A 13,595-nucleotide genomic window follows, 5' to 3' on the forward strand; every position below is an offset into this window, starting at 1 on the left:
GCCTGATGATCGGATAGCGAAAGACGAGCGAAGCTGCGGTGCGATCGGAGAGAACGTTTCGCTCGCGTCGACGCTGTTACTCTGTTTCCTTGCGTCGCTGCTCGATTGGTCCGGTACAATCCATGCACAGACCGACGTCGCTTGGGACTTTGCTGCCATCGTATCTGCCGCATGAGGAACTGTCTCTTGCGCTGTCTGCTCTCGCTGCGCACCGGATTCTGACCGGTCAGTCGCTTTGTCCAAGCTGAGCGGGTCGCTCTGAAAGGTCCTGGACACTGAGAGCGTCGCTACAGACGTCGACCTCGTGTTCGCTCCCGAATCTCTCCCTCCCGACCCGAACCTTTCTCCTCGTTTGTACTCTCGCCTCAAAGCGTGCGCTTCGTCGCACCTGAGCGCCCCTTCGACGAGTGGCGTGACGCTGTTCCATCGCTCGGCAACCGCTCGCAGTGGTCGAGAGGTACAAGACCACATCGTTTCGACGTCTCTGCCCACGCTCGACAGCATCTTATCCAACGAGACAGGACCCGGCGGCTTCGCATCCGCAGCACTCGTCGAAGTCGTCGGGACCGCTGCGTCGGGTCGAACCGCGTTTGCTCTCTACGTCTTGCTCCTGTACCTGCTCGACCGGCCTCAACGGCGAGCAGCGTACATCGATTCGACGGGCACTTTCGACCCGTATCGCTGCCTCGACATTCTCAAGAAAGCACTCGTGCCGCGGTTGCGCGATCGAGGCACGCGATTCCAGTCGAGGGATACAGCCGCGTCAGCACAGGACGAGGCCAACCGAGAGCCGACCGATGAGCAAGTCGCTATGGACGTGCTCGACCGAATCTCGGTTTCGCGGTTGACGAAATCAGGTCAAGCTCTCGACAAGATCGTCGACGAGCAAGAACGAGACGTAGGCGACACGTCGGTCAAGCTCGGGATGGTCGTGATCGATCAAGTCGACCACCTCGCCGGAGGCGATTCGATCAGTTCGACAAAGTCAGCTCAAGGTGCGAAATGCTGCCTTCCTAGTGCGCGCATCTAGGCAGTTCAAACTTACTCAATTTAAGCCATGCCGCAGGTCATGCAAATCTGATTGCATTTGCGCGGCGCTTGACATCTCTCGCTCAGTCCGCTTCTACGCCTCTTACAATCCTCGTACGACGTCTTCTTTCCTGCGTTGCAACGGTTTTGATCGTAAGAATAACTGCTGACAACCCGCGATCCTATCCGCTCAGATGCTAAATACTCTCGAACCGGCTCCCGCTCCGACCTCGACCGCCACCAAATCTCCTGCAGCGCAACTCGTCTCTGCGAATCCACAGCCTCCTCCTATATCCTCCCTTCCACTCTTGAGTGCATTCGCACCCTACGGACTCACGAACGCTCTCAGTCCAACCTCGAGCGAGAGTTGGCCAAACTTGATCTCGACAAGTCTTGTTTTGATCAAGAGCGATCAAGTGTTCTCGACGAGAGGAACACCTCAGGGAACGGGGATGAAGAGCGGGAAGAACCGAGAGATGGTATCGCTCATTGAAGTCGGGAAGAACTCGCGCGGGATAGGCGGTACGGGCCAGATTGTTGGCTTCAAATTAGTACGCTTACCGGTTTATTCCAAATCTTGAGCCGTGCTGATGCGAGTGGTGCACACAGGAGGACGGCATCCGGATGAGCGAGATCTGATATGATCGAAGTAACACCTTCTTCAAGTAATGCCCATGCTCCTACAGCAGAGATCTCGGATACAACGAGTACAACACAACATGGATCAAGGATTTTCGTCTATGCACGACAACCACGAGACGTTCATTCTTCTTTGATGATCCCGCCAGTTTCCTTGACGGCTTTCTCCCACGCGGAACCGCCCGGCGTGACCGCTTCGAGTCCACCAGTGTACGAAGCTTCGCGCGTCAGATCTCCAATGATGAGAGGCGCGAGGGAACGAATCAAGGCAGGAGGCGGCAGGAGTGAAGGAATGGACCGGGAATCGAGAGATGGAAGCACGGATTCGGTCGAGAAATGAGAAAGGAGGTTCGTGAAGGACTCTAGAAGCTGATCAGCTGTAAAACGAAAACTCGATGATCAGCCTGGGAAGGAAGAGAGGGCGCCGAGGCAGACAAGGCGGGCTCGGCTTACCATCTTGTTTCTCCACGCCAACTGCCAAGTCTCGTTTCGTTTCGCCCTGATCTTCGTCTTCGACGTCCTCGCCTGCGCCGCTGTTGTTTGTGGGTTTCTTGGCTCCAGTTCTCCGTCGCCTTTCTTCCTTCTTTGCACTTTTCCGAACCCGCGCAATCTGTGCCCTCCCGAGGCGCTCGATTAGTTCGAGATTGCGCTCGAGCACCTGCCACACCCTCTTCTCGTCCTCGACCGCTTTTTTCGCCTGACTCAGGAAATCGGAAATCTCGACATTCAGCCCGACGAGCGTGTCTTGTTCTTCTCGTGTCAAGCCCATTTCCTTCTCTTCGTGTCGCACCGTACTACTCCGTATCACTGGTGGCAGAGGTTCATTCGCGACGAGGCCCTTCTCCCACTTTTTGACGCGCTCTCGTCCGACCGCTCGCGTTGCCGCTCTGAAGTATCCGCCGTCGGTGCTGCCAGTCGAATCGAACTTGGGCGCGAACCCGCTGGTCCAGACGCCATAGTCGAGCATCCTCGTTTCGCGCGTGAAGGACTGAGGTCGGCTCGGGGCGGCCGGCGTGATGAGGGCTGGAAGGAGAGGTGCAACGGCGGGATGCTGTCCTGGGGCCAAGTTGTACCGCGCCGATACTGGAAGAGACGGGGTCGAAGGGGGAAAGGGGGGATGCACCGTGCCAAGGGATGGAACTGGTGCGGCGTAGGAAGACAGGGAGGCGGTGGATGCAGGATGCACTGCCACGAGGTCCGTTTCTTGCACTGTATAGTTCAAAAGCGTGTCAACGATGGTATTGTCGGATGTGGAGAGCTCGAAAACGTACAGAGGGCGATTTGTTCGAGTTCCCGATCTGAAAGAAAGGCAGCCGAGGTGAACAGATCCCCGTCGTTTTTGCCGCCTCTGTGCAGCATGTATTTTTGCATCTTTGTCGCTGCTGTCGAGTCGGCGTCTATTTGGAATGTCGCACGTCAGTACGAGCGGGGATATGGTTGTCCAGACGGGCAGGTTCACCTTCTTCCGCCTCTCGCTTGATCCCATTTGTTCTCGGCTCGTGGGCCCTGTATCTCCGTTCCACCTCGTCCAAGAGACCGAGAATCGTATTTTGAAAGGTGTCCACCTCGTTGAGTAGCCGCGTGGTCTCTTCCGGCGAAGCATTGAGCGACGTTGCACTGCTGAAGAGCGCGTTGGTCGATGCTTCGTTGAGGCACGCCTATAGGACAAGGTTGCGGAATACTGTGCGTCAGGACCCATGCGGGATACGAGCGAGGTTAACAACGCAGAACGGGAACTGACTCGGAGGACCGAGATGGGCAGGAGCGGGGCATCCGATGCCAAACAGTGTCTCAGGGTCGGAGGTGCACTCGGTACCGACAAGGGTTGGTCCCACACGAGTTCGGGTGCCAGACTGGTTGCGACCATGCGAGCGGGTCAGCGCGATAAGGCCGATATGGAGCGAAGGCTGGCAGAGCATACCCTTGGGCTACGACTCGCAGCTGGTTGCGCTCACGTTCCCGCATGGTGGACGAGTCGAGAGGTCCATCCGAGCCAGTTGTCGCGAGGTGTGTCGGTTGGTGGTGGTCGGGGAAGAGTGCTGGATCGAACGCGGCCAACGACGGGTCGGACTGCTGCAGGCTGCTGCTCGCCGCGAGCAGAGTCGGCGACACTGCTGGAGCACACGAGGACGCGTGAGTGAGCAAATGGAGCGCGTCGACTGAGGCGCGACCGTCATTGAAAGTCGAGCGGAACGAGGAGGCGCGGAGGGGACGTGGAGGGCCGTGACGGGCGAGGCGAGAGCAGACGCGGCGCCGAAACGAAGAAGGGAACTCACGAGGTTTGGCCATTGCGAGTCGACGTGTGTTTGCCGAGGTTGGCGCACTTTGCGTCGCACAACTTGGGCGAGCCGCGAAAGCGCGCAAAAACCTCCTCCAATTGCAATTTCAACTTGGAACCGTGAAATTCAAAAATTCGGAATCTTGTAATCTTCGTCGCCCGCCGGATCTTGATCTCTCGTCTCGCCTCGCTCGCACCTGTCTCACCCAAGAAGCTCGAGCATGTCTTCACGCATTCTTCGAAGGTCTCTCGCCCTTCCGGCGTCGCTCACTCCCGCTTCGCCGAACGTGACTTCTCCATCACCGACATCGTTCGTCCTCGCGTGCAAGAAGCTCGTCCTGTCGTACTCGGAGGTGCAAGGCTCCGCAAAGGGTATGAGGAACTTTTTGGCTTCGGGCCAAGCCGCGAAACTCGCCAAGGAGTACCCGGGAGTCGAAGTGGTCATCAGGAGGGAAGAAGGCAAACACCCGCTCCTACGCGGAGTGTATCGTAAGTTTTCGTCCACACTGACCTGGGATCCTTACACAGGCGTGACACTGACCCGCCCGGGATTTCCCTCTCGCGCACGTAGTGAACGGCCGAACAAAGGAAATCTGCGTTCGTTCGCTCGAACCGTCTTCGATCGCCCAAAAGGTCAAGCTCTTGCTCGACAGTTCGGGAGCCAAGATTACCCAAATTCGACGGCCACAAGTTGAGAGCACCAACGAGAGCGTCAGGGGGATGTGGTCCGCATTCCACGAGGAAACTCGATAGAGGCCCGCGTTGTATATCACCACTGTCTTACTTGTACGATCATTTGCACTTTACACTTTGAACCCGCACAGCGGAACCCAGTCCAAAAGACACACATCTCGACGTCCCTTCCTTAAATACCGCCAAGGTTTCGCTGTTCCGACTTCCTGGAAATCTTGCAGCACGGGCAGAGAAGTGGATTCGTGACAATGGGTACTAATTCTTTGGCGTATCGCTTTAGCTACAACTATCGCTACATTGACTGTTCGGGTCGTTTTCCATGTTTGCGAGTTTTATTCTTCAGAACCATTCGATCTCGCCGATGTAGTTCCTCGGGATCATACCCTCTCTCAGCTTGAGCCTTGCACGCCACCATTCCTCGTCGTCTTTGTCGAGGATCACCAACACATCGTTCTTCGAGAATGGCAGGTCCGTGGCCTGATTTTTCAGGAGCGAGGGCAAAATCATCAGGTAGAGCTCGCAAGCTAGCGCAGAAAAGGAAACCTTTACCTCGACCCCTCGGAAATCGTACTTGGCGATGGCCGTGCCAATCGCGCCCGCACTGCTCGTCGTCGCTGCGGACGTGACCGTCCCACTTCGGCTCCTGCCGCCGTCCCTCGGTGTCGCGGTGATCGTCGAGCTCCTGCTCCTGCTCCCGCCGGCACCCGTATAAGAAGAGAGTCCGTTCCCATCGGCGACCGAAGCGAAATCAGCTTCGACCTGCCTCAAGTCGAACGCTCCTCCTCTGCCTCCTTCAGCTGCTCCTCTCGGTGGTTCAGGTCGAGCAGATCGAGTCGATTCCTGCAAGAAGTTCTCATCCTCCGAGTCCCACGGCTGCGGATTCGAGTTGCCCCGAGCGCGCCCAGTCGCAGCGGTTGCTTTCTTGGCATACGCGGGCTCGTTGAACTCGTAATCACTGTTGTTCGAGTCGTTTGATCGAATCGGGTACAGATCGTTGCCGTTGTTCTCGTTGCGCCTCTGATCGTTGTAGGCTGTGCTCTCGCCCTTCTTGTTTTTGTTGCGAGAAAATGGAGAAGAACTGCCGAACGGAGACGTGAAAGAACGGTTCCTTCCTCCAGATGATCGTGACACGAGGGGTGGTCGATGGTAGGAAGACATCGTGTCGGACGGGTTCGACGACGAGATGGTCGTAGCGCGCTTCCTCCCGGTCGAGTACGCCTCATTGTCGTCGTCGTCGAGAGAATCGAACGAATCTCGGGCAGGGTCTTTATGATCGCTGGCATTGTCGAAAGTCGACCAGTTCATCTGTCCAACCCTTTCCCGCAGCCCGTTCTGTGCAGCGGCTCCTCCATTGCCCGTGCTACTCTTGCTCTTTGTCAACTTTGATGTAACCGAGGACGAACTGACTCGACTGAGGAGCCCAGGTCGACTGGCAGGTTTGACATTCGAGGGCTCGATTGCGCTTTGTGCCTCGGAGAACGGGTCTTGCGCATCGATCAGACTAAAATCCTTCTTCGAAAGGGTAGGAGAGGACAATCCTGATCCGCCTGCTCCTCGCTGCTGAGATGCCGGAAATCGAGGAGATCTCGATTGCGAATCGTCGAAATCGGATTCGAACTTTGTGTCAAAGTTGTATGCGTCTCCGCTGACCGGGCCTTCTTGTCTTGACGAAGTGGATTTGGTGAACGAGTTTGAAGCACCGCTACCGCTCCTGCTTCGCCCACCAGCACCACTCAGGCTGCCGAGCATGCCGCCGAATCTGCCGCTACCCTGAGAACCGGATCTGTCGCGGGTTGGACTTGTCGACTGCGAAGTCGATTCACGCTGTTCGAGCTGCTTCTTCGTTTGGTGGGATCCGCCACTCGCGTACTGACTGCCGAACGAGTACCCTCGTTGTCCGTACTCCTTCGGAGTCAACCCGTCATCTCGGAACACTTCTCGCGTACCTCCTTCGTCGTCGTCCGAATCGTACTCGCGCTCGATCTCGGCCCCGTCTTCGATCCACCCGGGGATGCGATTGTCCTTGCCACTGCGCGCCTTGATCGTCTGTCCAAGCTGTTCAGCCCAGGGTGGAACGTCGACGCTGCCGCTCAGAAGCTGTTTCGCAGTCACGTTGAACCCGTACGCTTTCGAGTTGGCATCGGAGCGCTCGACGATGATCGATCCCTCGATCGACGCGCCTCCAAACAGTCCTTTCGAGCGCGAGTACGAATACATGGCCGAGACGCCGCCTTTCGCAGACAGCGTGCCCGTGCCTTCGACGTTGCGACCCAAAGGTCCGGCCGAGATTGACATGTTGCCACCTCTGGAATTTGCAAGACTCGGGTCAGTGCAGCTCGCAGCGTAAAAGACGTCGAGTGGAACGAAAGCCATACACGGTAAGGGAACCTTTCGCCATGAACGATTTTACGGCGGCGCTCGAATTGAGAATGATCATGAATTCGGTGATCTCGGCTCCGGCTTGGAATCCTGCACCGACGCCAGCAGTGCCGATCGCACTCGGGGCGGACCAACTGCCGTCCTTGAGGCGGGCGATCACGACACCGGTCCCTGCGCGCGCGCTGAAGACGAAGCCAGCTTTGACAATCGTGATGAACGCGAACCCTTTCGCCTTCCTGAGGATCGAGGGCGGGATAATGTGGTCGAGCCCATTGACAGCTGTGCGGATCGTGAATGAGGATCAGCGCTGCGAGAACCGGGACAGAGGAAGAAATGGGGGAAAGGCAGTACGATCGGCAAACGAGGCAAAGATCTTGCACGCCTTGCGACATTCTTGCTGCAGCGAGACGGGAAGTGGGTTGCTGCGAGACATGGTGGCAGACGAGAGGGTTGCGAGGTGCTAGAATGCAGCGGGGTGCGCAAGCCGAACTCGGCAGAAGAGGGGGTCGCGGTTCGGAATGGCCGGGCAGCTGCGGGATGCCAAAGATCAAGCGTCTCGAGCTGTCGCCCAGCTACTAGGAGAGCGCCCGCTGGATCGGTCTGTTGGAGTAGAGGAGGGATGAGGGAGGAGAGATTCAAGCATGTCATAACCGCGGAATTCGGAACTCGGCGCCGGGCGAACAACCGCGGGCGCAGCAACCTGCAGCCATCCCTCCTTGTCCCGCCATGGTCAGTCTTGCAACGGCGTCCTACGAGAGTTTGCTTCGACACTGACTCCAGCGTGAGGACAGGCAGCGGCGCAGACTCTGGCGTTGCCTTCCCCTCACTCGGATCTCATCACCTCGCTCTTGTTCTCGCCGCAGTCTACCCACCTCGCAACCGCTTCACTCGATTCGCAGATCCGCATCGTGCAGCGCAACCCGGCGACCCAGGTGTACGATCACGAACCCGTCGTGTTCAAGGCGCACGATGGCCCGGTCCTGTCTCTCGCATGGAGCCCACCTCGCCTCGGCCTGATCCTCGCGTCTGGCGGCGTCGATGGCACGATCAAGATCTGGAGGCAACCCGATCAATTCAACTCGACCAATCTCAACAGTAACCGCACCAACCTCGCTTCCGCTTCTGCGCACTCACGACCGCTCAACTCGTCGCCGCACTCGTCGACCCGTCACTCGAGCCCGAATTGGATCTTGACAGCAACCCTGAACGAACCGCGAGGGACGGTGCGGTCACTTGGGTTCAGTCCGAGCGAGTTTGGCCTCAAATTGGCAAGCATCAGCAGCGATGGACGACTTCGAGTATGGGAGTCTCTCGACCCGGTCAAAGCCGACGAATTCACCCTGCTCGAGGAAATTGATCTCAACGCGCTGCCGTTGCATCCCACCACCGCGAACGCATTTGCCGCTGGCGCTCAAAACGGAGTTCCGGGCGGTGGCACCAACGCCAGTGACGTGAGCTCGACTACCGGCATGAGCTCCTCGAACGCTGCGAATTCAGGTACGACCATGAACACAACCTTGTCGACCATGACTGCAGCGGGAGGAGGAGCGGGCGCGAGTAGCAGCGTGAGCTCTTCGGTCGAAGGAAGGCGATTCAATACTTCGGGAGGCACGGTCGAAAGTGACGGAGGGTGGAGCTTGAGCTGGTGCAGAGAGCACTGGTGGCAAGAACGGCTCGCCGTGTCTTCCGGTACGAACGGAATCATCCGAGTAAGCTGATCCTGTCCGCATCATAGGTCCAAACTTCACCGACTGACTCCGATAGGGTCGCAGTTATTTCACTTGCCTCCACATGGGCCATGGTCCAATTTTTTGAACCTGTATCCGACGCGGCAAGTTTTGTCCTCTGCCACAACAAACCCCGACCAGCAAAACCCTCCGCCTCCGGTACACCTTCCGCCAACATGTTCGATCAATTGGGCTCCACCGTCAGGGCGCTCATTCCAGTGGCTGGCAGCAGGGTCGAAAGATTCGAAGATCAGGGTGTACAAGCTGTTCCCTCCGAGTCTGCAGCTCGCTGCTGCTGGCACGGCCGCGACGGGCTCGTTCGAAGGTGGAGCTACAGGAGAGTGGACTGCGCAGCTCGACGTCGAGCTCGACGAGTCTGGCCATCACAAGAAGAGCGTTGCAGGGACGGGTTCGGGCGCGGGCTCGAGCGCAGGCGGCGGCGGGAGCGGCACGCGTTCGGGTTCTTCACCCGTGACGCCTTCGAACCTAGCAAATGGTGCAGCGGTCGCGAGCGGAAGCGGAAGTGGTGGAATCGGGGCGACCAAAGTCGAGTGGAACGTAACTGGCACGGTTTTGAGCACTTCGGGAGGCGAGGACGGCATCGTGAGGCTCTGGAAGTGTCAGTCGGCATCGCCTTTTCCCTCTCTCTCGCGAGCTGCCGCAGCGACGCTCAGTGAAAAGCTGACGTGTGTGTCAATTGCGCCCGAGCATAGCGACCTACACGGGGCAATGGAGGCAAATAACGAGTCTCAAGACCGAGACGCCGCATGCTGGTCAAGCTGGCGACAGTCGACTGAGCGTAGAGCATTAGCCATGGATCGTCGACCCGGAATGGGGTCCGAGTACGAGAATGTATTCCCAAGATCTGCGACCAGTTCATCTTGCTATATCTTCGCGAGAGTGGGCGCTCCTGGGATTTGTAACGTGTACTGCATATCGTGGGAAAGTTATCGAGATATCGCGCGATCTTGAGAGCAGGAAGGGCCCCGAATTGATCGAGGATTACTGTTTTAAATGGACGCGGCGCATGCATACTCTGACCCACACCATCTCAAGCAGCAGCACGTGTTCAAGCCTTGCCACGAGCAGTCGACTGGTGAAGCACAGAATCTGGAACCGATCGCGCAGTCGTTGAGCGTACCCCTTTTCTGAACGACCTCGCCTCGCCGCCCCCTTTCAACCCGCAACCCTCTCGGCGGTCGATCCCTCGCGCATTTCGCCTCTCTCCACCACGCACACGCTCACCAGCTCCTAGACCGACTTTCCTTCCAGTATACCTTGGACGTAAGCGGCGGACAGACGAGAATGGTTACGAGCGTCAAACTGGTCGTGCTGGGCGACGGAGGAGTCGGCAAAACCGCTCTCACCATCAGGCTCTGTTTGAATCACTTCATCGGTCAGTCAGAACCGGCGCCGTATCCTCGCTGTTCTCGTGCGATGTCTAGAGGCTGACGCCCTTTCTCTCGCATTTACCCCGGTGGTGGTTGTCGACCTTTCCTGCCTGCAGAGGTGTGCACCTCTCCTTTCTTCCTCAATTGCCTGTTCTCTGCTCGGGTCTATGCGCGCGACTGACGTCTATCGTTTGCCCGGTTGCCGATCTAGACCTATGACCCAACAATCGGTACGTAATTCCCCTTTCTCTCCCGCGCAACGATCAACTGCATGAGAAGCTGATGCGGTTCGAGAGGGCAACGTAGAGGATTCGTACCGAAAGCATGCAATTATCGACGATCAGCCGTATCTGCTCGAAATTCTTGATACGGCAGGACAAGGCGAGTTCTCGGAAGGACCACCTTGTCGATTACTATGCAAACTCTCGCTTACAGTTTTGGCGTGGACAGAGGATTACACGTCGCTAAGATCTCAATGGATACGGTGCGTTCAGTCTTTGCCGGAACCCCCGACTATCGTTGCATTCGCCTGACGCGTGTTCGATTTAACAGGGAAGGAGACGGTTTCCTGGTCGTGTACTCGACAACATCTAGATCGTCCTTCTTGCGGATCCACGAATTTATTCAACAGATCACGCGCGTGAAAGACTCGGACCGAGTGCCGATAGTCTTGGTCGGGAACAAACTCGACCGGATCAACGAGAGGGAGGTCGACACGAGAGAAGGGCAGGATCTCGCGAGACGGTTAGGATGCGAGTTTGTCGAGACGAGCGCCAAGACGAGGGAAGGATTGGAACAAGCGTATCACACTGCCGTGAGATTGAGTAAGTCGAGCCTTTCTCCTTCAGTTTTAACACCTCTGCAGATCGCGAGGCAATCTGACCCGCGGTACACTGTTTCACTAGTTCAAGGTCAGAATGCAAGCGGTCAACAATCGGGTAGCCCATATGGGGCTGGCAGCACAAGCGGCGGTAAAGGCAAAAAGCCCAAAAAGCCACGAAAGTGCACCATCGTTTAGATGGGGCATCGATCGCTTCGCCACTGTCAGCTTGACTACCTGGATTGGCAGGACAGGACGCGTTTCATATGTGGGGACCGCCCACGTCCACCTACGATCTCGACTGCTTGTCCGCAGATCGTCTCTCCAGCGCCTTCTACTTGGGCAGTCAATCCTGCGCCCTTTTCTTACCCTTCCTCTCGTGTGTTTGTGTGTTTGTGTGTGTCACATGTGTCCTCCTGTTGAGTAGTGACTATACCCCTTTGCCCACCTGTTCTCTCTTTCTCCCCCGCCTCTCTCTCTCTCTCTCCTACATCTCGACAGATTCCCTCTGCCTCATCAGTCTTGAGACTAATTTCACAATATAAAGAATCAAAGTTGAGAAATCGCTGGACAGTGATAAATACTTTTACAACACAGTTTACTCAGACCTTGAATCTCTTGCCTCGCAAGGCGAACGCGATTCCGACAATGAGAGCACAATAGACTGTCAGGATCGCAAACGAAGTTGCGTTTGTAGCGTACATGGTCTCGATCGACACGTTGACGAGACCGGTCAACAAGTTGGCCTGTCCAATGCAAATGTTTTAGTGTCGTATCGGAGGCTTACCGCGTACTGCAACATAACGTACGATTAGGAAGACAGCGAGACCATTGCGATTGATAGCTTCGAAGATGAGTGGCGAAGTCCCAAGTCCTGAACGTGGAGGGGGTTGTCTCGCTGCAGGCTCAGGTCGGAGCACATGAGAGGAAAAGATGCTCGAGCTTGCGCAGAGGTGCACGACGAGGTAGAGGAATAAGAAGGACGTATTAAATGCAACGATCCAGAGGACGTATGGCATGTTTGCCTGTTGAGGAGGACAATGGTGGATCAGGCATGAGCTTTGGCGCAAAACAGTGAGACTCACCAATCTTCTTGACACTTCCCAACCCGAGACGCGGACGAGGAGGTAACAAGTCCACCAAACGACCGCATAACTTCCCAACAAATTTGCCAATTTGCCAGGCTTCGATCTCCACGTTTTTGCACGCTTCTCTTCATACTTTCGCTTCATCTCGGGGGAAGCATCCGGCGAGAGCAATCGTCGATGAGTCGAGAAAAAGTACGGGTCCGGCGGCAGGATGTAGAGTCCCGAAGCGAGACCGAGCAGATGAATCGCGAGGTACCCTGCAGCGAATCAGGCATCAGATTCGGCGCATCGTGCACGCATTACGAGCAAGAGACTCGCGGCCTACCTGGAAGGCTGACGATGCCCTCCTTGTTTTGCGACACTAGGCCGGTACGAGCTGCAAGGAGTGTCCATTCTTGCAACGGGGTCGCCGTCAGGAGCATCTGGTGCCCTGCAGTCACAAGGAAGGATGTGTTTAGCGTCAGACAAGCAGTCTTGACACACAGACTATTCGAAAAGAGCTGTACCGAGAGAGATGGCGAGTCCGACCCAGTGCATGTCAATCGAGCTGGCACAACGCTCAAATACCGTGCCAAAAATGTTGATGAAGGCCATCGTGAAGAAAAAGTTCCAATGCACTCCATATTCGCTCACATGCTCCTGTGGGATTGCGGAATCGGATTCAGCAAAGTCAGGAAAATCGGGAAGAGGGGGTTTTCCATACGGGATACTCGACACCTTTGACCATGACGACTCTGATCATGCCGAGGGCCAAGATGGGTAGTGACTTTTTGATCGACGACAGGATCGTCGGCAGGTATGGACGCGTCCCGTTCTGGCGCAACAAGGGGAGGGCCGAAACGACCCCAAGGGAAAAGACGAATGATCCGACTCCGAGATCCATCTACAGCGAGCATGAACGGTTTTGAGCAAACTCATTACACGTACTCTGCTTGTTGTGAGTCAGTTGCAGCGAGACTCACGAGCGAGGTCCCCCAAGTTTCAGCTTTGGCGAATTCGCGTGGAAAGACGGGAAAGTCGACCGCAAGAATACAGATCACGGTCATGACCATCATGATCGCACGGTACGAGGTGACGAAAGGCTTCGAGAATGGCTTGACCTCGAACCGAGCATCGGCAGAGGCTGCCCGGGATGCCTTGTCGGGCATCGGTGACAGTGGAGGAACATCCTCGGGTACGGGCAAGGCATACAGTCCGAGCGCGACAGTCGACACGACAGCGTTGAGCGCGAGTGGATGATCCGACAGGAGGGTCAAGGCGAGGAGGAGGGGCACGATCAGGGTCGCGAACTCGATCGAGGCCAGCTTCCACGACGGAGTCTGAGCGCCATGACGCGCGACCACAACGGTCCACAGCGCGTAGGACGTCTACGAGGCGCAGACAGATGGATCAACGCGAGCAGACACGAGCAATACGAACAGCGAGGGTGACGCACGAGGGCAGTCAGGCAGACGAGGTTGATGCGGGTGACGGTCCCTCCCGTCGAGCCCGACACGAACAGCTCCTTGTCCTCCTTGTACCCCATTCAGAAGCGAGCGCGAGAGTCCAGAG

At 56.8% G+C, this 13,595-nt stretch overlaps 7 protein-coding genes across 7 annotated transcripts; 4 read left to right on the top strand and 3 right to left on the bottom strand.

Moving 5' to 3' along the window:
• Positions 1 to 122: 122 nt before the first annotated feature.
• JCM15063_000170 (uncharacterized protein) lies at positions 123 to 1,668 on the top strand (the record flags this gene model as incomplete). Its single annotated transcript, XM_076681351.1, has 5 exons — positions 123 to 225; positions 294 to 995; positions 1,067 to 1,143; positions 1,224 to 1,580; positions 1,639 to 1,668. The coding sequence occupies 5 exons, from the start codon at positions 123 to 125 to the stop codon at positions 1,666 to 1,668; spliced, it is 1,269 nt and encodes a 422-aa protein (XP_076531512.1).
• Positions 1,669 to 1,791: 123 nt separating this feature from the next.
• JCM15063_000171 (uncharacterized protein) lies at positions 1,792 to 3,957 on the bottom strand (the record flags this gene model as incomplete). The annotated part of the gene is made up of 7 exons (XM_076681352.1): positions 1,792 to 2,045; positions 2,122 to 2,877; positions 2,940 to 3,065; positions 3,128 to 3,326; positions 3,410 to 3,521; positions 3,590 to 3,782; positions 3,945 to 3,957. The coding sequence occupies 7 exons, from the start codon at positions 3,955 to 3,957 to the stop codon at positions 1,792 to 1,794; spliced, it is 1,653 nt and encodes a 550-aa protein (XP_076531513.1).
• A 210-nt stretch (positions 3,958 to 4,167) lies between these two features.
• On the top strand, positions 4,168 to 4,699 carry MRPL51 (mitochondrial 54S ribosomal protein mL43 MRPL51; the record flags this gene model as incomplete). Its single annotated transcript, XM_076681353.1, has 2 exons — positions 4,168 to 4,435; positions 4,518 to 4,699. 2 exons carry the CDS (start codon positions 4,168 to 4,170, stop codon positions 4,697 to 4,699), a joined length of 450 nt encoding a protein of 149 aa, XP_076531514.1.
• Positions 4,700 to 4,978: 279 nt separating this feature from the next.
• On the bottom strand, positions 4,979 to 7,451 carry JCM15063_000173 (uncharacterized protein; the record flags this gene model as incomplete). Its single annotated transcript, XM_076681354.1, has 4 exons — positions 4,979 to 5,116; positions 5,189 to 6,944; positions 7,015 to 7,297; positions 7,370 to 7,451. The coding sequence occupies 4 exons, from the start codon at positions 7,449 to 7,451 to the stop codon at positions 4,979 to 4,981; spliced, it is 2,259 nt and encodes a 752-aa protein (XP_076531515.1).
• Positions 7,452 to 7,744: 293 nt separating this feature from the next.
• On the top strand, positions 7,745 to 9,556 carry JCM15063_000174 (WD40 repeat domain-containing protein; the record flags this gene model as incomplete). Its single annotated transcript, XM_076681355.1, has 4 exons — positions 7,745 to 7,747; positions 7,810 to 8,727; positions 8,791 to 9,364; positions 9,459 to 9,556. The coding sequence occupies 4 exons, from the start codon at positions 7,745 to 7,747 to the stop codon at positions 9,554 to 9,556; spliced, it is 1,593 nt and encodes a 530-aa protein (XP_076531516.1).
• A 494-nt stretch (positions 9,557 to 10,050) lies between these two features.
• On the top strand, positions 10,051 to 11,154 carry JCM15063_000175 (uncharacterized protein; the record flags this gene model as incomplete). The annotated part of the gene is made up of 4 exons (XM_076681356.1): positions 10,051 to 10,141; positions 10,443 to 10,620; positions 10,689 to 10,960; positions 11,042 to 11,154. The coding sequence occupies 4 exons, from the start codon at positions 10,051 to 10,053 to the stop codon at positions 11,152 to 11,154; spliced, it is 654 nt and encodes a 217-aa protein (XP_076531517.1).
• Positions 11,155 to 11,558: 404 nt separating this feature from the next.
• On the bottom strand, positions 11,559 to 13,569 carry GWT1 (glucosaminyl-phosphotidylinositol O-acyltransferase; the record flags this gene model as incomplete). The annotated part of the gene is made up of 8 exons (XM_076681357.1): positions 11,559 to 11,702; positions 11,766 to 11,981; positions 12,042 to 12,301; positions 12,370 to 12,474; positions 12,551 to 12,683; positions 12,748 to 12,927; positions 13,007 to 13,411; positions 13,480 to 13,569. 8 exons carry the CDS (start codon positions 13,567 to 13,569, stop codon positions 11,559 to 11,561), a joined length of 1,533 nt encoding a protein of 510 aa, XP_076531518.1.
• Between the last annotated feature and the right edge of the window lie 26 nt (positions 13,570 to 13,595).

Source organism: Sporobolomyces koalae (assembly GCF_050403365.1).
Source record: "Sporobolomyces koalae JCM15063 DNA, S_koalae_JCM15063T_v1_ctg66, whole genome shotgun sequence".
NCBI classification, from domain to species: domain Eukaryota; kingdom Fungi; phylum Basidiomycota; class Microbotryomycetes; order Sporidiobolales; family Sporidiobolaceae; genus Sporobolomyces; species Sporobolomyces koalae.